The sequence below is a fragment of the Chelonia mydas genome, chromosome 16 (genome assembly GCF_015237465.2).
Source record: "Chelonia mydas isolate rCheMyd1 chromosome 16, rCheMyd1.pri.v2, whole genome shotgun sequence".
Classification (NCBI taxonomy): Eukaryota; Metazoa; Chordata; order Testudines; family Cheloniidae; genus Chelonia; species Chelonia mydas.
This window is the reverse complement of record NC_057857.1, coordinates 15,449,828-15,476,959: the sequence shown is the minus strand read 5'-3', so window position 1 is coordinate 15,476,959 and position 27,132 is coordinate 15,449,828. Positions and strand designations below refer to the sequence as shown.

Sequence of the window (27,132 nt, the reverse complement as noted above, 5' to 3'; positions counted from 1 at the left end):
ACTGAACCAATGCTGCAGTATTGGGTCAGGGGGTACTGTGCATCTAGAGGTGCTGACTTTCAGGTGAGATGAAAAATTGAGGTACTGACTACCTGTAATAGTTTCTGGCTACAGCATGTTACTGGCCCTTTAAAAGAGAACCTGTGACTGGTTAACTGATCCACAGCTGGTCTTAAGAGGAGCCCCAGGGACTTAACGGAGAGAGAAACCTGGTGAGTCAGGAGGTGAGAGCTGCTTGAGGCAGGAGGTCCATGATAGAAGATGTAGGTAGGTCCTGGCTGAAGGCAGGAGAACAGTAAGAGGGAGCTGCCTGCTGGCTCTCTGAGCTGGGGAGTAGCAGCAGAGGGCTGAAGGTAGAGCGGCAGTGGAGGGGCTTATTTGCTGACATCTCTGCTGGAGCCTGGGGACCTGTAGAAAGGCCTGGCTGTTGGCCTGTCTGGGACATGAGACGTTAATGGACAAAGGGGCTTTGGGGATGCTTCTCTGGTAAGGATGAACTCCCAGCACAGAGACTGTAGGGTTCCTGCTGGAAAGAGTGGGGTTGCACTCTAGCTGGATAGCTTGGGGTGGCTGCCCTGGTAAAATGTCAGGAAAAGGACCAATGAAGAGTGCAGGTGTGATGGAAGATACACGAATGTGGGGTGTCAAGGGACTAGATATCTTGGGATTTTAAGGATGATATAATTGGGGTTGGGGGTGATCAATGGACTACATTTTGGAACTTTTGTTATGGACTATGTGCACTATGTTTTTGTAATGAATTGGCCCCAAGGACGGGTATGTACTGAAGTAAGAGAGCCTGGCATGGAGTTACTAAGGATTTTGAAGGAGGGAAACTGAGGCAGATGCACTTGCTGTGCTGCAGCCTGTAGCAGGAAGGTGTCCCAGGTGGGGCTACCTTGTGGCAATTCCATTGCAATTTTGTAACATAGGGTATTTTGGCCAAATTATAACCTGCTTAACTGTGTGATCTCTACATAAGGCTTTGCCTACATTTTTCATTTTTGACCATAGCACTGTCTTCCCTTCCTATCTTAAGCTGTTCATTGGTGCTATGCACTATTAAACTACTGCTGTGTTCCACAACAAATGTGCTTTCATTTAGTGTTGGATTAATTCTTAGGGAGAGTGTATTAGCTTGTAAACTGCTATATAAATAAATGCAAGATATTAATTACTACACTTGGTGTCCTAAACTAATTTAGAACTCAGCTCTCTGGAGAAAGGAGGTTCATGCATTAGCTCACTGGGTTATGAAATCTTCATCTGCAGAAGCCTAGCAATTTACTTTTTTTTTTTTTTACCTGAATATTTCATGCAAACAAATAAAATGACCAGTTTGCTTAATACCTCCTCATTAGGCATGGTCTTCCAAACACTGAAATGCAATGTTGTGTTTTTCCCCCATACAATAGATTAGCACCTCTTAGCAGAGCTGGGCCACAGCTGTATTCACCTTTGTGAATCCAAATAAAGAACCCTGAAGAGGAATATATGACTTGATGCCACAAGCCAGGGAAAGAGAGAAATCCCATTAAGAGGCTAATCAATAGTAATAGCAAAGAGTAAGATTTTTTAAAAGCCTCTCAATGAAGTCAGGCAGCATCTTACCAGTCAGTCAATGGAAATGGAAGTGGGAGAGAGAGAGAGACCCTACTTTGGGAGGGACACAGAGGAGATGGGTCGCTGATATGGTACAGCACGTCCTGGCTGATGTGTGTAAAAGCTTGCCCAGTCTGATGATGTGGAAGGAACACCACAGCCTGAAGGGGTATGGGAGACATCAATTCAGTGTCCTTGCTGCCACTTTCCTTTCCTTTCTCTTAACTCTTACAACTGCTGTTACAGTCTGAAAAGTGATACTGTAAAAGTGACATTGAGGGTGTCAATGTTTAGCCTCACTCTGCAATTTCCACATTTGTTCAGGTCACAAGACATAAGGAGTTGCTGGGTTGTTGGGTTTTTGTTTTGTTTTCCCAGCCCCAAATGGCAGTAACCTTCACCCTGGGTTCAGGAAGTGAAGGTGGCTTCCTCTCTCTCTTCATCACCGTGACAAAGATTCTGCAGTCAGAATCTGGCTAACAATTTTGAGGGTGATACATATGAGGCAGAAGAGAATCCACCACACTTTCTCATAGCTGTACCAGCTCTGAAGGATCAATAGGTGTAAGATCTTGTTTACATCAGAGAAGTTACAAGATAGGTTTATCTGCTCCATAAACATCTGAGACATAATACCATTTTAAATGTTCATTTCTATGAACATAACTGGACTAAAATCTAAATTACATTTTTGGCTTTGGTTTTATATTTCTCAATCTTTCTTGGCTGTAATTAAGGCTGTTTTGTATGACTCATACTTGTTTCTCTCTTTTTATGCCATTAACAGTGAATTCAGTGCTCAGGAAAAGCATTGGACTGACAAGCCATGCAGACTGAAATCTTCAGAGCAGGTAAACAAAGTCCACAGCAGTGCCAGTTTTCCCAATGCTGATCCACTAACATACCTCATTTCTGACTCACTTCCATGGTGAGAAGGTTGCTCAGTCTCTAGCTCTGTCAGTCCTTGGTCACTCTACTGAAATTGCCACAAAGGCAGTGCCTCCGTATTTTCAGAAAAATCACTTCTGCTTATACAGGAGAAAGCAATAGCAGGAGACACACGCAAAGTTAATGTGTGTGTTAATGTTCAGGAAGCATATTGCTTAAAAGTCAGTACCCGCTTTAAAAAAAACACCTCAAATTGATGCGTGTAGAACAGCTATCTGATGGTAACGCTTTAGGAGTCCTGAACACCATGAGTCACATTTAAACCAATGAATTAGAAATTTAATTTATATTATATTGCCAACCCACTTACCCATCCACTTCCTCCCCCCTGGCATCAAATACCCCTGCCTAACATGGTTTGGTTTTGGTTAATGTGCCAGAAAAAATGGTGCCAAGCAATACACATGCATGGAATACAACTATGTATGTGTGAAAAATCTTAAGAGCAAAATTCAGAGCTCCATAAACTGTCCTTAGAAAGATATTGAGTTGATGAAGGCCATTTGTCATTATAAATGCAGTAATAGCTGCACAAGGAATTTTCAATGTACAAAATGTGTTATACAGAAAAAGAAAATCCTTGTAAAGGGGAACCTCTTGCTATAATGAGGATCCTTTCTGAAATAGAGTTGGCTCTGGTATAAGACTATTACTAAACTGCAAGCCATGATAAATATTATGTCAAAGCGAACACCACCTCCATTTCTGGAAGAAGACAAAACACAGCCTAACAGAGGATGAGTTGCAGCCCTACTGGGGGAGCTAGTACATCCTCAGTGCTTTCTGTTAAGACTTTCATTTTTGCAGTGGTCGCACATTGTGCTGCTCAGTCTAAAGTATTACCAAAAAGTCCATTTTAACACCTTAGCAGAGACATGAAATATGCCTTGTGCTTTGGGGCTAGGTTGGAAGGGGAGGGCTGCATTTTCCCCTTAGTGTTGTGTTCACAGAAAACTTGCCCTCAGACCAGTCCAGAATTTTGTAACGCAACCCCACAAGGTCATTCACCACCCCACAAGGTCATTCCCCACCAGCTGAGAAAAGCATATATGAGCCTACTTGTTAGAGTGGCATTGGGGTTTGGTATTCTGTATATATTTTTTTTTCCACAGTGCAATTACCATTCCTGCATAACTTATAATTATATTGTACCAAAATATCTAATATTGTATCTGAATAGCAATACTGTATCAAATGTGCTATCTGAGGGCACACCTACCTGTAAAAATTCTGTACCAAATATTTATCTGTATATGTGCCTATAGAACAGTATTATACAACTATTTGTTTACTTAACCTGCATAGCAATAATTTACAAAATATTTACCAGTGTACGTACTTGTATAATTATGCATATAGTCGGATAACTACTTATTGTACAAGCGGCAAAGAGTCCTGTGGCACCCTATAGACTAACAGACGTATTGGAGCGTAAGCTTTCATGGGTGAATACCCACTTCGTCGGATCTGCTTCTTTTAATAAAGTGAAGCTTCTTGTTACAGACTCTGCAACATCCTTTGTAAGAGCTTCTTATTAACACCAGGTTAGGTATCCAAAGTGTAGGAGACTAAACTATTTTAAAGTGCTGAAATCCCATGAATAATTAAGTAGAGGTGAAACTCTATTTTTCCATCCCAGAAGGAAGCACAGGGCCCATAGTATTTACACTGTAGCTCCCAGGTTAGGGCTATGCCACAGACAAACTTCAGAGGTACCACTCACCCAGTGTGAATTGCTCCATAGATGTTATCCAGTAGTGCTTTCCAAAGGAGACAACTTTGATATTGGTAAGCAAGGAAGCTCAGTCTTAGACAAACTTAGGTGGCAGTAATCCAAGCACTTGCTCCCCTTATTCCATCACTAAAAAAAGAGAAGTTTAGTGTTATCATTGACCAGAAAATCCTACATTTCCCATCAAGTGCCAAAACAAACAAATAAAAAGCAAACCTATGCTTGACCATTCCCCTTGTGGCACTCCAACAGAAATGATTGATACAGTTAAGGTTTAGTTGTAAGAGAGAACTTGAAGATACCTAAATGCCTTGTCCATGGGGAGCGCTGTTGGCTGAATTATTCATACAAATGCAGCATGAATGAAGAATCAGCACACGTCTTTCCTACATTTGCTTTCCAAGCTAGAATGTAAGCAAATCACCATAAAATCAGTAGGCTGACTTGGCTGGCACTTTTTATTAAATGCAAAAAAATCAGTTTTATTGTGCCAAATTAAAACCTGATGCAGGTCCAGTGAAGTTGTTACACAAGAGATGATTTTGGCCCACTATCCTAATAATGATTTATCAGTCACTAGTTTGTGGAGGAGAATATCCTTGTAAGGAAAACAAGAATGTAATGAAACATTGGAGGTGGGGAAAGAGCAATAAGAAAGCTATTAAGTGCTTCTTCATCCTAAATTCATTGTAGAGAGAATGGGGTAAGATGAGACTTTCTTATTGTGGGGAGAAATGGTGTGTGTGGTGTTTTTGTTTGTTTTTAAAGGAATTGGTGACATTAAAAAGCTGCGTCTTACGCATCAAGCTTTGAAGTACTCCCCAAGCTTTTCCTTTCCCTGTCTATTCTCCTGCCAAAACTTTGATAGCTTTAGCTTGCAATCCAGCAAGTTCAGAGATTCGACTGTGCCTAATATAGTTTTTTTTTAAAAAATTGAGCATGAATTTTACTACAGCTGCAGCCTTCACTCATCCCATTTCTGATCAAGTCCAGCTATTCTAAGTGAATGGGACTTCCTAAAGGAAATGAACTATAAAGTTTAATGAGAAGGGTTTTCTCTGATGGTCTGTTATAAATAGTGGATTTCTAATGGGCTTGAAAAGGCTTTTGTTTTATCCAATGGGTGAAAGAAACCTTATAATTATTTAGGGAGTGGGAGGTGGACAGATTTGTGTCTCCCTCAAACATTTTATAATCGGAATATTTTATGAATCAACAAATCTGTAACAACGCAGGACACTTTTGAACAGCTTATTGTTTTGTGAATAGACTTCTGTTTGCATATCAAGGCTATTTTTTTAAATTGCAATAAACAGCACTGGATCAATATTCCTCATGGGGGTTCTTCTGTCCTGCATCAGGTACAGCATCCCAGAAAGGGCACCAGATAGCAGACTTCACAGTGCAATCCCTTATTTTAAATTTCTGTAGTAGTCTACAAAAATTCTCCAAAACGCTAGAGCATAGAATAGAGATACTGCAGTGTTTGGGGGCTGACACTGCAGTATACTTTGTTAGTTTGTTTGTTTTTTTTAAATTAAAATTAGGAACGTTTTTACCTCTTCCTCTTTGTTATATTTGTCTGCTGTAGAATATTTTTCCTTTGTGCCATTTGTAGGAAAGTTCAGTTGTCTTATGTTTTTCAGGAGTCATGTTTTTGCCACATTTTCAGAAGTACTGCTGTGATTTCAGGAAAAAAGTACATTAAAATACAATCGGCAATGTCAGTTATTATTATTTAATTTGGAAAGTTGCAGTGTTAAATGCAACAAAGCAAAGTATTATGTTAAGATGGAGTGTTGAAACATGAGTGGTAGCAAATACTAATTATTGTGGCTTCAGTTTCATACAACCTAAAATGAGACTTAGTCTCAGATGGTGACATATGATATGGCTCCTTCAGGGGAAACACTTTTTGCTAATTTGTTAAACTTGGATCTGGTTATCTGAGCGGGGCAGGTTTCCAAAGAAAGAACCAGGAAATGGATCAGTGCAGGTGATACCTGGGTACAGAATTAAGCCACTTCTTATGTTAGGAAGGCTGGGGAAGTACTCACTCTTTGGTGAATGTTGAGAGGAAAATGACGTAGGTCTCATCTAGTACATGTAAAAGTTTTGCCATCATAGCTATGTTGGTTGTGAGTGTGGGGAAAAATCCCACAATCCCTGACTGACATAGCAATGCTAGCAAAAGCTCTAATGTCGACAGTTATATCATCAGAAAAGTCATTTCACCAGCACAGCTTAGCTTGTTCAGGGAACTGGTATAAGCTAAACTGGCAAAAGAATTATTTTGCTGGTATAAGCTATGTCTCCATCTCAACAAGGAGGGTTTGGCAAACCCTTTCTAATGTAGACAAGATCTTAGTATCACATCTCCCAGATTTGTGAACAGCAAGGGTATGTGAGTGCAATATGCAGTGGCTCTTCAAAACTGTTTGCATAACTGGGTTTATGAGCGGTGTTTCAATGATCCCATTTACTACTGTTTATAACGAATAGCATACTAATTACTAAACTGTGAACCAAGGTGTCCGTGCAGGGGTGGATGGTTGCAGTGGGGCAGGGTCTATTCAGGCAATGTTTGTCTTCAGAAGAAAGCAGGTTTGGGGAAAGATTGATAAACCTGTCTAGGCAAGAGATGACTAGTGGAAATGGGGTGGGGTCAGGAGAGGATCAGGGAATCTGCTTTAGCTGCAGAAAAACTGAGTGAGGATTAGGAGGTTTCTACAGGTGGGAAATGTCTACCATGGGAATGATTAGAAAATCTGTCCAGGAACAGGGTGACTTCAATAAGAGTGGAGAGGAAGGGTAGAACACCTTGGAGAATCTGTGTTAGGGAGCAAGCAGTGGAGCCTAGTGACATACATTAGTGTAGCTTATTTGTTCTTGGTCCGGACTTTATCTGAAGAATAAAATATCTGAATTTCACCTCCACCTAGTTTCTGTAGAAGATTTGCTAAAGTTCTCTGGGCATTTTAATGTTTTATGATCAATTCTGCTGGCTCTTCCCAGGCTCCCTTCTTTATAATATGAGACATTAACCAGAAAGAAAGTGGGGCTGTATTCAGTCCAATGAGAAAACAGGACAGGTAGAAATATAATGCCACTGTTTTTGGGGGGTTTTGTTGTGGCGGTTTTTTTTGTTTTTGTTTTTTTTTAATTAAAGCTAAGTATTTCTAATACACCCATCACCATCATATTTGGGCTGCAGTTTGTTGTTTTTCACAGACTATAATGTGATTTCTAAAGTTTGGATGATCGTTAATGCTCATACCTAACCATTAAAATTATGTTCCTAGTTAAACTCAAGGGATTTACAAATTTGTTTTGCAACTCCAAAGTCCCAGTGAATATTGTGGTTCTGTGATGCCCATGAAAGGTTGAATTTGAAGCTGGTAGAAATAGTGTCAACCTCTCAGGAGGTAAGTAGCCAATCCAATTGTTCTGTTGATATAATGCTTCTAACTTGTGCTTCGTTGGTTGAGTATGTGGCTACTTGGCATCTAACTGAAGGTGAGCAGGGAGGGTGTAGTTCCTGAAGAAGCTCCAAGAAGATTTTCTGCTCAGGCAATTCAGTGGAGCTCTTTTTTAATTCAGCACTTGTGTTTTGAGCAATAATTAATAAATGTCCCAAGAAAAAAACCTCAACTAACTGGGGAATGAAAGATAAAAGAAGGGTTTTTCTTTGCTTTTCTTACCGACCAGTAGTATTCCACTGGGTCCAGAGAGCCGTAGCTAATAATCCTATGTAAATGGGGAGGCTGCAAACAGCACCACACTATGGCGCCTCCCTTCAGTGATGGGAACCTCTTCTATCCTTCCCACCCATCTTGCAACCTTTAAGTTTCAAGCCTACACCTAGTATAATGAAGTGTAAAGAAGGGTTGGGTTGAGTTTCAGAAAGTACCTGGCAAGAGGAGCAAGCACAGATGCTCCTTTTAGTTCAGTGACAGCAGTTGCTTGGAAAGCTGGAGACTTGGTTCTGACTTCTGTCCATATTAAGTGTATTTATGGTTTGTGAACTGTGATCTATCAGGGAGATGCATGACAGCCTTCACCCAAAGTTTTCCTGGTTTCTCAAGGATTTCCTCAAGCATTATCCAGCCATCAAACCCACAGCCTCGGTAGCAGCACTTAAAGATATAGTTTGGCTTCAGTGAAGGAGAGTACATATGGAAGTCTGGTTCTATTTAAATTAGAGATGGTGCAAAACAAAACCTGGGATCTGACACTGTGAACTTTCAAACAATTCAGATTCTAGTCCATGCTTAAATTGTGTGTCAGATTCAGCTTTAATGAAAACTAAGAGGGCGACTGCTGGCTGGACTAAGTGGAATTCAGCAACAGAGTAACACTCTGCAAACCAGAAATCTTCAGTGTGAAAGTAACTCCTTTTTATTCAATGTAAGAATTGTGAATGGAGTTTAGAACACTGGTGCATCTGCTGACCTGCAATTCTGCAAACTCTGGAGTTTGCAATTTCCAGACCAGGAGCTCCAGAAAAAGGGGAAGTCTTCCATAGGGTGGGAATCCAGAGAGGATCCCAACAAAGGGAGTATCTAGATAGAATCTCCAATATATGGCAAGTATTCTTCAGGAAAGTGAGTGGCAGCCCCCACCCCTAATACAAGAGCTCTGGCCTCAGCTATCTGAAGTTTCAACTTGTGCTCTACACTTGCACTTTACCGTTTTTTCACTGACTTGTGCCAGGTCCTCTTGGCACAATAGAGGCTTGTCTACACTGGAAAGTTACGCCGCTATGTTTTCCCTTTTTCTGCCAGAAAGTGCTTTATACCCATGCACATACAAAATGTCTTATAGCAGTTTATCTTACTACTTAAATCAAAATACTTAAACTGCTTCAGAATAAAAACAGGACAGCTTGGCACCATCCTGGTTCCCTCCCTTTTGCACCTCCTGCTGCAGTTCAGGATGGATGTAGCAAGGTATCTGCAAACCGCTTAGCCACACGCACGATCAATATCAGAAAAGATAAATCTGCTGCAATTGACTACAGGCTGTACTGTCACTAACTGACTATGAAAAATGATCAGTACTTGAATACACTGCATTTTTATCTTTAAATCTTTCAACAGAAGCAGTGTCAATATCAGAACACTAAATAATCTCTAGATAGCAGGAAGATTTTTTTTTTTTTTTACACAGAAGATGGATGTTGCCTTTTGGAGACCTTAAATATTGAAGCATGGAATTAGCCCTGCAAATCTCTTAAGGTGATTGGCTGCCTAGACTTCCCTCTGACTTAGGACACTTTTATTTTAATTTTTGTTTTACTATGGGAATTACATACAGGTGGACAAACTCTGTTTTCAGGTAACACACTTGGGGCTAAATCTATCTCTGGTTTAACTCCAGTGACTTTAATGAGATTGTACCAGGAATTAATTTGGCCTTTGGAAATCGTTAGTTTTAAGGGGAATTGATAGGGTTTCAATAACTCTAGCATGCCCTGTGTTGAGAGTGGGGAGGGGTGGGGGGAAATGGTTACTGACCTCACTAACTGTTAGTTGAGATGTTGTCTATATGTATTTCACACTTTGGCTGTATGCACTTCTTGTGTACGATATCTTTTGGCAAGCAGTGTCTGTTGGACTACACCTGCAGCCTCAAAGTCCGCACCCACACACACCTGAAGGCATAAAGAGTGGAGTGGGCCCAATTGTCCCTCAGTTCTTTCACCAGTATAGAATCCCAAAGGAGTAGGACTCCATAGTTGTGGGGGAGGAAGGTAGGTTCAGGACCGGCTCTAGGCACCAGCAAAGGAAGCACATGCTTGGGGTGGCACAATTCCGCCACCCCTTTTTTTGCTTGGGCAGTTGCTCTTGGAGCTGGGGTGGCAAATTTTTTTGCTTGGGGTGGCAAAAAACCTAGAGCCGGACCTGGGTAGGTTATGGAATCCATGTGGACAACGCACTTGAAGAACCAGTTACTGTAAAGTCAATAACTTTTCTTTCTTTTCTGAGTGATTGTCCACATAGCTTCTACTCTTGGTGACTAACAGGCAGCTGTCTGTTTGCCTGGAGGTGGCTTCTAGGATTCCTACTTAAACACTGATTGCATGACAGTCCTACCAAAATGTGCATCCAGTCTGGAAGCCTCTACCAAAGAATATTGCCTTGTAAATGTGCTGACCAAGCTCCATGTAGCTGCCCTACACATTTCAGAAATAAGGTCATTCTTCAAACAGCCAGGAGAGGCTGCCTGAGACCCTAGTGGGATGAGCTGTGAAGTGTCTAGGAGGATCTAACTTGGCTAGCTGATGATATATTCTTATACAGTTGGAGATCCATTTTAATAATCTGTGTGAGCATATTGCCTGACCCTTAACACTACCATGGAAGCCCATGAACAATCCAGGTGTGCTCCTGAATGATTTTGTTCTGGGAAGGTAGATGCCAATGCTTGTATTTTATGACGTTTAGCTTCTCCTGGGGAAGAAAATTAGGAGATGCATAAATTAGCTCTTATGGATGAGGATGTCCTTATGAAACCCTGTATAAGGGAGATCCACCATGAGGGCTTGAATCTCCCCTACCTTTCCAACTGATGTAATGGCTACTAAAAAGGCAATCTTCACTGATAGCGAACAGGGTGCTCAGGGCTCAAAGGTGGGACTCATCAAATCTGTTACTATACTGAGGTGCAAAGGACGGGGATCCTGAACCAGGGGACAAACATAAATAAGGGCCTTAAAGAATCTTGCCACAAGAAGGTGAGAAAATACTCTGTGGCCCTGGATAGAAGGGTGATCTGCAAATATGGCTGCTAGATGGACCGTTATAAAACTAATACAGAGGCCAGATTGTTTCAGGGCTAGTAAATTGTCCAGTATTGCTGAAATGGGTATTGGCCAAAGAGACCAATAGTCATGAGATTCCCAAATAGAAAACCTCTTCAACTTAGCTTTATACGTCAGGCTAGCTGACGGTTTCCTGCTTTGGAGGAGAATGTTATGAACATCAGCTGAACAAGGTGTTTCAGTCAGTGACAGCTAGACAACATCCAAACTGTCAGATGTAACAATGCTAGGTCCAGATGCAATTTACAGTTATTTTGCAAGATTGTTTGGCAGAGCAGGGAAAGTGACCAGTGGCTATATTGAGAAGTTCACCAGATTTGAGTACCAGAACTGTTGGGGCAATCATGATCATCAATCCAGCATCTTGCCTCAGTTTCCTCAGGAGCCTCGGTATCATGGGGATCAAGAGGAAGGCATACATTAGTCCTGACATCCAGAAAATTAGAAAGGCATCTGACAGGGAGTGTAGACTGGAGCCCCCCCCACCCCCCCGGAGCAGAAGACTTAGCATTTCTTGTTCTGGTCTGAGGCAAATAGGTTTACTGATGGATATCCCAACCTGTGAAAAACCTTGCCTTCTCTAATATAAACACATAATAATGCAGTCATATTTTTTTTTTTAAAAAAAAACAACCCTATCAAAACACAATACTATAGTGCACACTCAATTTTCCCCTGAGAAGAGGCTGACAGGGAAAAAACAAATCACACTCTGCAAATGTTAGTCATGTCAATTAATGTCCTTTGGTAAGGCGGTGGGACATTATGGTGATGAGGGTGGTATAAGAAGATGAATAGCATGGAATTAACTTGAACCTCCTCCAGATAGATCAGGCAGGTACAGAGCTGTCCCTTGTATACTAAACAAGGAGGATTTAGAAATACCGGTTATTGTTTCAGAATTGCTATTAAGTGAACAGGAAGGGTGAAATTTCTTGAATTTCTCGAAGGGTGAAATTTCACCCTGGTACAGAGCGCACACACGAGGCCCTATGTGCCATTTTAGGTCCCTCTTGGCCATCTCAGTACCTAATTTGTAATAAAAGAGGTGCCAGGGCTCAAGCAATTATTTTACTTTCGTAACTGATGCGGCAAGTCCAGAGATGCTGAGGCTATGAACAGCCAACCCTAGAGGTACCAGGGAAAATTAAGCACTGGGCCCTCTGCATGGATTTAAGTGGTGCAGAGAGCCTTGTACAGGCCCTTTCTGTGGGGTGAATTTCACAGTGAGGGATGCAATTTTAATTATGCTTCCCAACAAGCTTCAGCTGCTTGATGCACAGTTGAATTGAAGGATTCAATTGCCCTACGAGAGCAATGGAAATTAGAGACTTGAAAAGCAGTCATAGATTAATTCAAGGTTAATCTAACAACTGAGTCAAGCGCAATTCAACTGAAACAAAATTGTTTCATAGAAATTACAGAACTTGTCTTACAACAAATTTGAAACTGTCTCCAAGGCAGATTCAGGTCTACAAGACGGCAGCTTCTTTTGATTGAGAGTTATATTATTTTTCATTATGGATATTTACAACTCAATTATTCCTTACAATCATGCCTAGAGATTAGAATATCTTTTATATTACACTGGCGTTTACCTTTAACTATAGTCACACATTTATGTAGAGACCTGTGTCAGGAAAGAGAAAGGAATGCTTGAGAGGACCCAATTTGAGAACCCACTTAAGGGGTGTGTGTGCTTAACATTAAATATGTGCTTAGATGCTTTCCTGACTCGGGATGTTTTCCTGAACCAGGGCCAGAGTGAAGTAGACTCTGAATTTCCCACTGAGCCTCTGTTTGTTATATCTATTGTCTGGAAGATTTTTCTATGCTAAATTGATGTTTAAACTCATCCAGGCTGTCCTCCTGGATGAATTGATGAGTCTGAAACAGTTTGAAAAAACCTGACCTGTGCAACTGTTAAATTTATGATGATTCAAAATTGATAGTGTAATCTGGGAATCCCAAATTTTCATAGCTATTTTCAACCATAAGCAGATTTTATTGACTTCATTTTTACTGTTGGAATCGCCCTTTTAAAACAGACAAAACTAGTGAAAAGAGTGGATTAAAAAAGAGACCATAACTGAAACGTGCATACAAGGAAGGCTATGGCGTAAAGCATAATAAAACCGTGCTCTTATATAATCCTTGCCATTCCAGGACCTCAAACTACTTGTTAATTACTGAAGCCTAAAAACACCCCGGAAAGATTCTGTATTTAATTTTTTTTTTTAAATAGCAGAGACAGTAACTATTGACACAGGGTCAAATCCTAGAAAGCAAAGCACAGCCTGTGTATCTAGGCTGTGCAATTGGGTTTTCCTCTCTGGCAGTGGAGGAATAACCAATCAACATAACAGATGCTACCACAAACCTAAGAATTCAGTAGCTTCTGAAGCTCTTGTGCCCCCGTTCCATGAGGATCAAGGATAGTGGATTTGCACAGTTGTATATTGAACGACTGCTGAATCTGGACTCTCCACATCCATGGAAGTAGGATTTGCCTCATGTGAGACTGACAGAAACATATCCAGGGAGTCCTAACTTTTAGTTGCCTGCTGTTGCCCCTTGACATACCAGTCCTTTGTACTACAATACAGTAAGATTTAAAATAATATGACAGAATCCAGGAGGAAACCCTAGTTTAACCACAGTGCATACTGAACATACTGAGCCTAACCCTGTAGCCCTCAGACAAAACTCCTAGTAAATTCAACTGGAATTCTGCTGCATGAGAACTGCAGGATCAGGATGAAGGATTGAGCCAAGAAGAAACAATTGGATCATTCAGTCTCATCCCCCTGCATGTTGCAGTTCATCTTGTCTACATTATTTCCATTATATTTAACCCGCTCCTGATAGCTGTCCATTTGAAAGTATGCAAAAAATACAGACAATTTAAATATGTATTTTTACATATTTTAAAAATATACTGGTGCAAATTTTCAAAGAGATGGCTGTTTGAATGTAATAGTGCAACAGCCCATGACTCAGAGCTCAATTTAAAGAAAGAAGCACATATGTTTTGAGCAGACATCAGCATTCAGACTGAAGAGAGAGAGGAAAAAGTGGTTTTTTTGTTGTTTTTTTGTCTAGTGTTTTTTTTTCGTGTGTGTTTAGATGTTGAGTGGACTGAATACAGTATGAATTTATCTACAAACCATCTGTGAATTCTGGTATTTTTTGATGCCTTCACAGATCTAATTTTAAGCAGTTATTTAGCTTTTAAATAACGAGATATTCTCCCCATTCAGTATTACACCAGATTCTGTACTTGATCTTTGAGTAGGGGAAAAAAAAGCAGCTGAGCGTATTGCTCTACAGATTGCATATGGAATAAAACAGCAGTCTTTTATTTTTGCAAGTAAAATTTGACATATTTTTGGGACAGAATATTACATGCAAAAAATAACATCTAGTTTGACTGGGTACAGATTATTTTTGCATTTTTGTTTTAAATTTTCATGTGAATTCAGTGCTGGTGTAAGGTGCGAAGTTGGCAGCCCTGGAGACTGAAATCCTCTATGTTCTGGGGAGAAATGGCAGCGGCAGGTTTCTCCAAACTGCCTTAAACCTGATCTCAAAGGGGCCAACTTAGGGGGCAAAAGGCAGTTCAATTTCCACAAGTAGCCTGTTCAGTCCTCGGCCATTCTGCAGAGCACAAGAATACCAAATAGGTATAGGATGGGAGATTTTGTGACATGGACATTTCTTCATTGGAAACTGACTAACACCTCCTAGCTGTTCCACATGGGAAAATGAAGAGCCATCAATTGTGGTAGCCCTTTCAGGACTGGGATTATCTTTAGGTTTGTGTATTATATAGCACCAAGGTCACTGATGGTGCTGAACAAATACCAGTGATAATTTAAATGATTGAGGATTGATAAGAAGGAAGTATGATCAAGTGGTCGGGTCTGCCAGAGGATTCAGGGCCAAAAATCCCTTCCACCACAGACTTCTTCTCATACCTTGGGCAAGTCATTTAGGGTGTGTCTTCACAGCACATTTAGATTGAGTTATGACTCTCACAAAAATCTCTAGTTTGAATTGAGTGCTGCTTTAAACTAGAGCTAGCTGGTCCATTGTGGGGTGGAGAATGACAACTTTAGCTTGAGCTTCTGCAGCACTCAAGCTTTGTAATGCAGTGGGGATACCACAGCTCGAGTTACAACTCAGCAGCAGCCAATCCAATCACTCCGCTAACCTAATGGCTCTGTGCTGCTAATCATATCACCCGGTATAACTCAAGTGTTTCTGAAGTGTGGAAGCTCTCACTTCAGCTAGGCTCAAGTTAGAACACTTGAGTAAACTGGATATGTCAACACTTCTAGCTGGGGGTGTGATTTCCAGCTTGAGGAGACATACTTGTGCTAGCTCTGATCAAGATAGCACTCTAAAAATAGTTTAGTCACAGCAGCATGAGCAGCAGAAAGGGCTAACTAGCACGAGTGTGTACCTAGTATGGCTATACTCTATTTTTACTGCATTAGCTCAATTAGTAAAAAGAAAAGGAGTACTTGTGGCACCTTAGAGACTAACCAATTTATTTGAGCATAAGCTTTCATGAGTTACAGCTCACTTCATCGGAGTAGAGCTTTTGAGGATCTAATCTAATTCTATATGCTTGCACAACCTGTTTAGTTCAATGGAGTATATTACCAAATTTTGCCATCCAATACTTAGTTTTCTCCTTCCTAATATTGTTTCTTTCGACACGCTTCTCTCCACAACCTTTTTATATTGGTTATTTTTAACTGTATATTTCTTTTCTTAGAGTCAGAACTTTTTAGTGTACACTCTGATTCTAGCTCTGCCACTGACTTGCTGTGTAGCTGTTAGCATGTCACTTAACCTCACTGAGTCTGACCTGTCTACATTACAAGTACAACTGAGCTTTTGTATCTAGTTTGTGACACTCCTGTCTGACTCATTTTTAACAAACACAGTAGAGTTGTATCCATACAGCAGCTATTTTCATAACACAACCATGTGATAGCCAAGTGTGCATGTCCATGTCTATATTCTGTAACCATCAGTGCGTTCTGGGCAGGTATTCCATAGCACCTCAGCAAGAGATAGTGCCTGGAGTACAAGCACCAGCAGAAAAAGAGGCAATACACTTTGGGATATCCCAATCACACAAAAAGCTGAGAGGTAGGAGAACCAGCCAAACCCATTACACAGGCATGGTTGGGGTCCTGTCTATGCTGCAGAAAGTGTGACAAGCTTGTTACAGGAAAACAACCTTACACCAAAATTAGATCACTATGAACAGTGAAACATGCTGTCTGTCATAATGTGTTAACCAGGCTGAGTGACAATACAAACCACATTTAAACCCAACCATGTCACTGACTAGTTACAAACTTGATTAAATGTTGTAGTGTAGCTGAAGTCTCAGTTTCTCCCAGCTGTAAAATGTATAATATTTATCTAGGGTGTTGTGAGGAAGAATTAGTTAATGGGATCAATCCTACAATTCTTCCTCAAGAAAAAGTCCTGTTGACTTCAGTAAGACTCAATGAGTAATTAATACAGGCTTGAATGCAATACAGTGTTTTTCAGACAAAAATATAGTCATGATTCCATGTATCCTATGATTGCAGCTGGAGAATTTGTCACAAACTGTATAGTCTGCCACAGAAATTCTAGAATCATAGAACTGGAAGGGACCTTGAGTCCACTGCATTCATGGCAGGACTAAATGTTTTCTAGATCAACCCTGACAGGTGTTTGTCTAACCTACTCTTAAAAAATCTCCAATGATGGAGATTCCACAACCTCCCTAGGCAATTATTCCAGTGCTTAACCACCCTGACAGTTAGGAAGTTTTTCATAATGTCCAAACTAAACCCCCCTTGCTGCAATGTAAGCCCATTGCTTCTTGTCCTATCCTCAGAGGTTAAGGAGAACAATTTTCCCCCTCCTCCTTGTAACAACCTTTTATGTACTTGAAAACTGTTATCATGTCCCCTCTCTGTCTTCTCTCCTCCAGATTAAACAAACCCATTTTTTTCAATCTTCCCTCATCGGTCATGTTTTCTAGACCTTTAATCATTTTTGTTGCTCTTCTTACTGTCTCCAATTTGTCCACACCTTTCCTGAAACGTGGTGTCTAGAACTGGACACAATACTCCAGCTGAAGTCTAATCAGCACGGAGTAGAGCCGAAGAATTATTTTTTGTGTCTTGCTTGCAACATTCCTGCTAATACATCCCAGAATGGTTTTTGCTTTTTTTGCAGCAGTGGTATACTGTTGACTCCTATTTCGCTTGTGATCCACTCTACCCCCCAGATCCCTTTCTGCAGTACTCCTTCCTAGGCAGTCATTTCCCGTTTTGTATGTGTGCAACTGATTGTTCCTTGTTAAATGGAGTACTTTGCATTTGCCCCTTATTGAATTTTATCCTGTTTACTTCAGACCATTTCTCCGGTTTGTCCAGATCATTTTGAATTTTAATCCTATCCTCCAAAGCATATGCAACCCCTCCCAGCTTGGTATCATCCACAATCTTCATAAGTGTACTCTCTATGCCATTATCTAAATCAGTGGTTCCCAAACTTGTTCCGCCGCTTGTGCCAGGAAAGCCCCTGGCGGGCCGGGCCGGTTTGTTTACCAGCCACGTCTGCAGGTTCAGCCGATCGCGGCTCCCAGTGGCCGCGGTTCGCTGCTCCAGGCCAATGGGAGCTGCTGGAAGTGGAGCGGGCCGAGGGATGTACTGGGCGCCACTTCCAGCAGCTCCCATTGGCCTAGAGCAGCGAACCGCGGCCACTGGGAGCCGCAATCGGCCAAACCTGCAGACGTGGCTGGTAAACAAACTGGCCCAGCCCGCCAGGGGCTTTCCCGGCACAAGCGGCGGAACAAGTTTGGGAACCACTGATCTAAATCATTATTGATCTAAATGTGAAGCAGACATGAGAACTTCATTAGAAAAAAAAGTTTCCAGCCTTTATGATTGGGAGAAATAATTCCAAATGTAAACCAATACTGTGTTGTTTTTTCTGAGTTTGTAGACAGCCTGAAACAATGTTAAACTGCCCCCATTCATTTCAAGAGATGCTCAGCAGCTGACAGGATCAGTCTCAGTATTTGTACAGCAGAACCTCAGAGTTATGAACTGACCAGTCAACCACACATCTCATTTGGAGCTGGAAGTACACAGTCAGGCAGCAGCAGAGACTAAAAACAAAACCAAAAACACACAAACACCCCCAAATACAGTACAGCGCTGTGTTAAATGTAGACTACTAAAAGAATAAAGGGAAAGTTTAAAAAAAGATTTGACAAGGTAAGGAAACTGTTTCTGTGCTTGTTTCATTTAAATTAAGACAGTTAAAAGCAGCATTTTTCTTCTGCATAGTAAAGTTTCAAAGCTGTATTAAGTTAATGTTCAGTTGTAAACTTTTGAAAGAACAACCATAACGTTTTGTTCAGAGTTACAAACATTTCAAAGTAATGACCAACCTCCAGTCTTGAGGTGTTCATAACTCAGGTTCTACTGTAGTTGATTGCCCTGCCCACCTCCCCACCAACAAAACTTCTTTGTGTTATCATAGATAAGTCACAGGCCGTGAATTTTTGTTTACTGCCTATGACCTGCCCATGATTTTTACTAAAAATACCTGTGACAAAAACACACTGAATTTCCCACCCTACAACCCTCTGTCACCCCACCTCTGTCTCAAACCCATACTCCCCGTGCCCGCCCCAGACCTCACTCGCTCCTTACTGGTTTCAGAGTAGCAGCCGTGTTAGTCTGTATTCGCAAAAAGAAAAGGAGTACTTGTGGCACCTTAGAGACTAACCAATTTATTTGAACATAAGGTTTCGTGAGCTACAGCTCACTTCATGAATAGCTCACGAAAGCTTATGCTCAAATAAATTGGTTAGTCTCTAAGGTGCCACAAGTACTCCTTTTCTTTTTTCCTGCTTACTGACTTCACACCTCCCCCTACCCTCACACTGACTCCCCGCTCCCCTACGTCCCCTCACTGACTCCTTGCTCCCCACCTCTCTACACCCCCACACACTGACTCCCCACCCCCAATGTCCACCCACAGACCTCTCTACCCCTTCACTGACTCCCTTCTCCCCACCTCTCTATACGTCCCACACTGACTCCCTGACCCCCTACATCCAGGGCCGGTGCAAGGATTTCACACGCCCTAGGCGAAACTTCCACCTTACACCCGTCCAGGAGCCCTGCGGCAGCTTCCCCCCCCCCGCCCCCCTCCCCTCGGCCCAGGGAGCCGCCGCTCCACTTCTCCCGCCTCCCAGGCTTACGGCGCCAATCAGTTGTTTGGCGCCGCAAGCCTAGGAGGGAGAGAAGCAGAGTGGGGTGGCATGCTCAGAGGAGGAGGTGGAGCAGAGGTAAGTTGAGGTGGGGAGCGGTTCCCTTGCACGCCGCCCCCCCCCCCCCCGTTAAGTGCTGCAGGCGTCCCGCCCCGCTGCACCAGCTCACCACCGCTCCACCGCCTCCCTGGAGCGCGCTTTTGGCCACCCCCAACCACTTGGCGCCCAGTGGCCAGTTTGCCTAGTGGTTGCACCGGCCCTGCCTACGTCCACCCACAGACCTCTCTATCCGCTCACCGACTCCCTGCTCCCTACCTCTCTATACCTCCCTGCCCCCTACGTCCACCCACAGATGTCTCTACCCCCTCACCGACTCCCTGCTCCCCACCTCTCTATACCTCCCTGCCCCCCTACGTCCACCCACAGATGTCTCTACCCCCTCACCGACTCCCTGCTCCCCACCTCTCTATACCTCCCTGCCCCCCTACGTCCACCCACAGATGTCTCTACCCCCTCACCGACTCTCTGCTCCCCACCTCTCTATACCTCCCCGCCCCCTACCTCCACCCACAGACGTCTCTACCCCCTCACCGACTCCCTGCTCCCCACCTCTCTATACCTCCCTGCCCCCTACGTCCACCCACAGACATCTCTACCCCCTCACCGACTCTGGGCTCCCCACCTCTCTATACCTCCCTGCCCCCTACCTCCACCCACAGACGTCTCTACCCCCTCAGCGACTCCCTGCTCCCCACCGCTCTATACCTCCCTGCCCCCTACGTCCGCCCACAGACCACTCTAGCCCCTCACCGACTCTCTAGCCCCCCCGCACAGGACTACATTTCCCAGGCTGCCCTGGGGCCGGCGCGGCCCCGTGGTGTTCCCGGCGCTTCTCGTTGCCAGGCTCGGGAGGCCCATTCGGCTGGCTGCGGGGTAAGATGGCGGAGGGGGTGCTGAGCCCCGGGGTGAACCTGGAGGCCTTCTCCCAGGCCATCGCCGCCATCCAGGCGCTGCGCTCCAGCGTCACCCGGGTGTTTGACTGCCTGAAGGACGGGATGCGGAACAAGGAGACGCTGGAGGGCCGCGAGAAGAGCTTCGTCTCCTGCTTCCAGGAGAGCCTGCACTCGGTCAGCCGGGACTTGAGGTGCGTGCGGGGCCGGGGGCGGCTGCTCGCCGTGAGGCGCGGGGGCCGGGTTGGGGGGCGGCGGCGGGACCTGAGGGGAAGCGGCAGGCCGGAGAGGCGGTGGGGCAGGGGCGGGGAGGAGAAAGGGTGCCCTGCGCTCGGAGCGGAGCTGGGGCCTGGCTTCGGGGTGGGGAGGCCGGGCCGGGTGCACCCAGGTTTGGAAGGGGCACCCCCAGCTGGAACCATCCCGTGAGCCAGCGAGCCCCTGGGGCGCCGCACCGCCCCTGTCACTCCCCTTTCTGGCTGAGGAGCGTCCGTCCATTTTGCGCGGAAAAAGGGGGGAGAGAGATTTTTAAATAGGGAACGTGATTCGACAAGCACAACAAGGCGCGGGGAGGGCTGGCCATTACCTTTCCCTCCTGTCTTGAGACTGACTTGACTTGAAGTTGAACGTCGACTTAATTTTGTGGAAACAAGCTTATGTAAGGGCTAGGACCAGTTTGAGGTGTTACCGGCACAAACGTTTCCCCTGCAGCGTTTGAAATAAAATGAAATACCCCCTCTCCCCCCTCCCAAAAAAAGAAGTCTTAGCACTAAGAACCTCAGAGTGAAACTGAGGGCAAACAAGCCACCCTGACAGAACAGAATCTACCTTTTTAGGTTGGGACCATGGAAAAGTAAACAAAGAGCATAAATAGAAGTAGACTGGATTTTCAGAATTCTTTCCGTTTTAATAGGTGTTAGTAAGTAACTTTGTGTATAGTGTTTGATTTTTAAAGTTAACAGCATCTCTTTTTTAAAAGCTACATTTCAAATTCATCCTGAAGGTTGAGTTTTGATAGGGTGCATCAGAACTGAGAGGTGGTGAGCCCAGTTATCAGTTGTGTGGCTTATTGGGGTAGATTTCTAACAGCTCATCAGCAGGGGATATTATGGTCTCCTTGTTTCCTTGTATTCCCCATCCGTCTGTTTCCATCTTTTGTCTCTTGTTTTATATTTAGGCCCAGGTTCTCAGGGGTGTTTAAACACCTAACTGACCTAACTTCCATTGGAGTTAATGAGAGTTAGGCACCTAAATATCTTTGAGGATCTGGGCCTTAGTTTATCAACTCTTTGGGGCAGGGACTGTCTTTTTGTTCTGTTTGGACAGCATCTAGCACCTAAGATTTCCAAAGGGGTCTGCACCTCCATTTGAAGTTTTTTAGGGCTCCACAAATGAAAAAAAGGTAGAACACCACTGACCTAAGTGAAAGAGGAGGAATTTGTGGGGTACACTAGTTTAACAAAAGCAACGAGGAGTACTTGTGACACCTTAGAGACTAACAAATTTATTTGGGCATAAGCTTTCGTGGCCTAAAAGTGGGTTTTAGCCCACGAAAGCTTATGCCCAAATAAATTTGTTAGTCTCTAAGGTGCCACAAGTACTCCTTGTTGTTTTTGCTGATACAGACCAACATGGCTACCACTCTGAAACTAAAAGAAAAGGAGTACTTGTGGCACCTTAGAAACTAACCAATTTATTTATTCGTGTAGCTCACGAAAGTTTATGCTCAAATAAATTGGTTAGTCTCTAAGGTGCCACAAGTACTCCTTGTTGTTTTTGCTGATACAGACCAACATGGCTACCACTCTGAAACTAAAAGAAAAGGAGTACTTGTGGCACCTTAGAAACTAACCAATTTATTTATTCGTGTAGCTCACGAAAGTTTATGCTCAAATAAATTGGTTAGTCTCTAAGGTGCCACAAGTACTCCTTTTCTTTTTGCGAATACAGACTAACATTGCTGCTACTCTGAACTCTGAAACTAGTTTAACAATGATGCTAAACTTTGTTTGTAGGATAGGAAGCCATTGAAATTATTTTTCTCCACCAAATCTTATATTTTTATACAAACAACAAAAGTAACTCTCAACGAATGTACATTAATCTAAGTGACTGCTTGTTCTGCTTTTGCCTTTGTGCTCCTATGCATCTGGTATTTTCATTTTAACATAGGACCTGATCCTGCGAAGGGATCGATAGTTATAATAATAATATAATAATAACAAATATAATACAAGAAAGCTAGCTAAGAGCTACTTGAACAGATCCCTTTGCAAGATCAAGGCCTCAGACTGTAAGCTGTTTTGTCTTTATTTGTTTTGTAAAGTGTAGTGCTGTAAAAGTTATCAATAATCATTTCACTGACTCTAAACATTCAGTAACTTCTCTGTAGACTAGGGAAAATCGTATAATTCTGAAACCCAGGGTAACCAAGAACTCAGTCCAGACAAGTGACATTTTATTACTTACTGCCCCCCATATGAGCTGCTGTGTTGCACTTACCCCAATATGATCATAGTGAGGCTGTGAAGATAACTAGCTTCCTAGTTGATTCCTTGTAAACACAAGAAAATTAAAGGTGCAGATAAAATGGAGGACTTTCTCCACTACTTTGCTAAATTTCTATTTTGACAATACTCAGCTGATTTTTTTTTCTTCTTCTTCCCCTTGCACACACACAGAAACTGCACTTTGGTTAGTTCCAAAATTGTGCCACTTTTTTTTTATTAGCCAACCAAATTTGATGACAAAGTCTCTGTGAATAAGTTACTTGAAATATTTTCCTGTCTTTCATCTTAGCTAGAGAAGGTATTCTTACCCATTTTTATAAATATCTAATTATTTTTTCTGAAGTTTGCAACATAATTGGATAGATATCATTTTTATTATTTATAGAACAAGCAAAAGTGAGAGAGGTGCTTTAGACACATAATAACATATTTAAATTACTGAATGAAATAAGGATCTGATCAAAAGCCTGTTGAAGTCAATGGACTTTGGTTAATACCATAAAAAGGCAATTTATGTTTAATGTTACTACTGTGAGTAATCCCACTCATTTCAGTTTGCCTGCTTTCAGTAGTAAAGCTATCATGTGCCTAAATGTTTGCAGGAATGGAGCCTTAAGGTGGTGTGGGACATGTAAGTCAGAGGGAATGATAGTTAAGGCTACATTTTTGTCATGGGTATTTTTAGTAAAAGTCATGGACAGGTCATGGGCAGTAAACAAAAATTCACGGCCCATGACCTGTCTATGACTTTTACTATATACCTGTAACTAAAATTTGGGCTGGGGCCTGAGAGTACTCTGGGCGGGGAGCGGTCCGGGGGCGTTGAGGGAGGTGGCCCAGGACCCCTGCTGGTGCTGGGGTGGGGGGAGGGTTGGTGGGGCTGGCAGGCTCCCCTACCCAGCTCCATATGTGCCTGCAGCTCTCATTGGCTGGGAACTGCAGTTCTACCAACCCTGGTCCAAAATATTCTGAATCTTCATGGCATGTTACAAAGCCCATGTATTTACCAAGGTTTTTGGGGAGGGAGAAGTGGTGTTGTTTGGGGGTGGGTCATTTGTGACTTTTCGGTTAATACTGGTAATTAAATGCTTGTCAAACTGCCTTGAGCTTTGGACAAGCATTTTAAAATTTTTATGGCGAAACTGATTTTTTTTTTTTATTGTGAGATGCGTAAGGACCATATCTTACATGCACACTTGATTGTTCACTCCACACTATCTACAGTTCTTACATAAAAGGTGTTTGTTTTTTTACTTCTAGTGAACTGGAACGTCTGAGCAATCTAGTAGGCAAACCATCTGAGAACCATCCTCTCCATAATAGTGGATTGTTGAGCCTAGATCCTGTACAGGACAAAACTCCTCTCTACAGTCAACTACTTCAGGCCTATAAATGGTCAAACAAGGTAAACGATGTGTATCAAATTGCTAATGAATAGATCGTTTGTAGACTGAAGTAATTAAATAATAGGGTGGGTAGTTGGTGTGCATTGGTATATAATGTTTGGTCTGCTACAAAGGCAGAACCCTATGTATTTCACATTATCAAGGCTGCAGAACTTATGAAACAGAATTTAAGCTTTAATTTAATTTTAAAAAGTTTTTAATTCTTATGTTTGTGAAGATAATCTTCCAAATGTGAACTGATGTTGTATCGTCATTGTAATGGGGTGTGGAGGGCCAGGTGGTCAAGTGTTTGGAACTGTTGACTGCCAGCTCCTTGCTTCCCTGGTCAGGGTGCTCAGTCTTTAAGTCAGTGGGGCAGGGGGACCCGGGCCCTCCCACTCCACCAGGTCCCAGACCAGTGCCCTGTGTGAGTCAACCCCTGAACAGGGGACCTCCCAACGGGGAGTCTATGTCTACTGTCCTGGGCTGCTTCCTACTGCTGTCCCTTCAGTTTGTGGAGTGGCCCCTATAATCCAAGTTGCTGTGGTGGCTTCTCTCTAAGTAGCATTCCCTCGTGGACCTTGGGTGCTGTCCTGCTGCAGTCCCAGATTCCTCCGGGCAGGGCAGCCATAAGTTTGGGGGAGCTGGAACCTCACAAGGTCTCTGTGCTTTAGTCACCCAGTTATCTCTTAGGCCGGCTCTCTGAAGTCTTTCAGCCAGGGAGACCGTGCTTATTTCCTGCCTTGGCTGGCAAGTTAGTGATCCTTCCCCTCAGGTAGAGAGGCAGCTAGCTCCTGCCTCTCTGCCAGTCAGCCCTGAACTGAAGCAGGTTCTCTCCTTTTCTCCTCCCCCACCCCACCGCCGGCCTGGTACTGGCTGCAGGTACAATGGGGCAAGGCTAACCGGGCCCAAAGGCCCTCTTTAATCCCTTCCATGCTGGTGGGAAGATTCTTCAGTTCATCAGGGTCATCTGCAGAACTATCCACATTTCTCCTGGTGGGGTGTAACTCTGAAACTTAACTTTGTGTTGTCTATTCAAACTGTTGGTCATTTTAGCACAAATATCTTTCTAATAATGCCCTTATTTGTCCTTGGAGGAAGTACCAGACTTTGTGGCAGAAGGCAGTAGGATGCTGAGGTGGAGAACTAGGAGTTTAAGTCCCTTCCAAACCTGCTTGCTAGAGAGAAACTGAAGATGCATCCCTTTCCCTTTGCCAAAAGCCTCACCTGCCTCCCATGCCTTCCCAAATGCTAAAACTGTCCCATCTTGCAGCTAAAACCTCCTGCTTCACACCTCCGTGATAATTATTGGTGTGTACCTCTGTACTGTAAATATAAAAATCTGTCGTATATTTACCTCTTCTGGACTGTATAAATTAAATTGAATAGCAGAATAAACCCCACAATGAAGACTCTGCTGATCATATTGTGACTTTTCATTTTTAATTCAATACAATCTTCTATTTTAATTTACCTGTAGTGCTGCAGAATGTGTAGTCTGATGCAAAACTCAGTATTAGTTTAAATTAAAGTGTGATTACCCGCCCCGCCTCCCCAAACTGATTTTTTTCTGTTTAAAGTGTAGTTATTGTCAGCAGTTTGACTTTCTTTCTTAGAAGACCTGCTCCCTGGGTATAGTCAGAGACATAAAACCCTGTTACTGAGTTTTGTTTTGTTGACAAATTCAAAATGAAACACAAAATCAAGCCCAACCTCTCTCCCCAGGCTTGGGTGCTTCCAGTGGGTTTTTCAATCAAATGTTGCCAACCTGTTGTACATATCTGCTTACTTTACAAAGTTTTTTTTTTTTTTTAAATAACAAAAATTACTTTGTACCCTTGTGAGGACTCCAGAGCCAGGACAACTAGGGGAGAGTGTGAGGTGGATTTGTGTATGGCGTATGTTCATTACTGGTAAGAGATTCTGCAACTGGAACTTAGCTAATAATTCTGATGATGCGCAAGAAAGAGCAGAATCCATCTCTCTTACACCCTTGTATAGGTTCTGTAGCAGTATCAGGAATAAAAATTAGCAAAAATTATTTTGGGCAGTAAAGTAAGCAGATCTATGTTCCAGCTGTAGATGATTTCTTACTGGTGACCTGACCAAGAAAGACTCTCAGATTCCAGGATGAATTTGGAAGGTGACTTTTCATTTGTAAACTGAGCAAATTGTTCTAGTCTTATTAAGACCCACAGAGCCCCACACTATCATTTTTGCCATAGTTTTTCAGAGTGCAATTGCATGTTAACATTTTATAAATTAGGTGGAATTTAGTGCTAATAGATACTTGTCTTTTGGGAGGGGGGATTTTTTTTTTTAGTGGAAACATATTGTACAGATCTAGTCTATAATAAATAAATATATATATATTTTGCATTTAACTAGTTATTGTCTGCTTGATGCATCTCTAAATATTACCAGCTTCCTTTCCTGAGTTTCTTGTAATCTGCAGTCACCTCCTGCTGTCTTTGCAGCACTTGGCACTGGTATATAGATTACCTTAGTTGCTAACAGCAGATCTATCACCCGTGTGACAGCTTTAGCCATCCAGTGGCTTTGCCTGTAGCTGCAAAGATTCTAGTGGTGTTCAAGCATGCTGGTGCTTAATTTTTCTTCATTGATAAACATGTGTTATGAATAAAATGTAATTAGCATAACTTTAAAACATGTCTTTGGCCACCTCCTCTCCCTACTGTATGTGTCCCCTGTTTGGAAGGGAAGTTTCAGTAGTGGTAATGTGTGGATGCACTTTTTCTGTCTGCATTTAATTTTTAATTTGTGACCCCTTTGTGGCTTGCTTGTTGTATTTTTGATGAGCTGAGATGAGGGCATTTCCCTCTCCCTTTCTCTTTAGATGGTTCATGCATTACTGATTACATG

General features: G+C 42.7%; 1 protein-coding gene and 1 long non-coding RNA gene across 4 annotated transcripts in view; both read left to right on the top strand.

The window, feature by feature from the left end:
• The first annotated feature begins 202 nt into the window (after window positions 1-202).
• Window positions 203-5,203, top strand: LOC122463110. Its single transcript, XR_006286123.1, has 3 exons — window positions 203-486; window positions 2,390-2,453; window positions 3,118-5,203. It is a non-coding gene; the product is annotated as an uncharacterized LOC122463110 (long non-coding RNA).
• Window positions 5,204-20,226: 15,023 nt separating this feature from the next.
• The window catches only part of MED27 (mediator complex subunit 27), a 173,480-nt gene continuing 166,574 nt past the window's right edge, over window positions 20,227-27,132 (top strand). Inside the window, exons 1-2 of one of the 3 annotated variants that reach the window (XM_037879433.2) lie at window positions 20,227-20,551; window positions 24,125-24,269. In XM_037879433.2, the coding sequence (XP_037735361.1) occupies window positions 20,346-20,551; window positions 24,125-24,269 (351 nt within the window). In that variant the 5' untranslated portion in view covers window positions 20,227-20,345. The remainder of the gene's footprint in view (window positions 20,552-24,124; window positions 24,270-27,132) is intronic. The other 2 variants (XM_043530239.1, XM_043530238.1) reach the window with 2 other exon arrangements.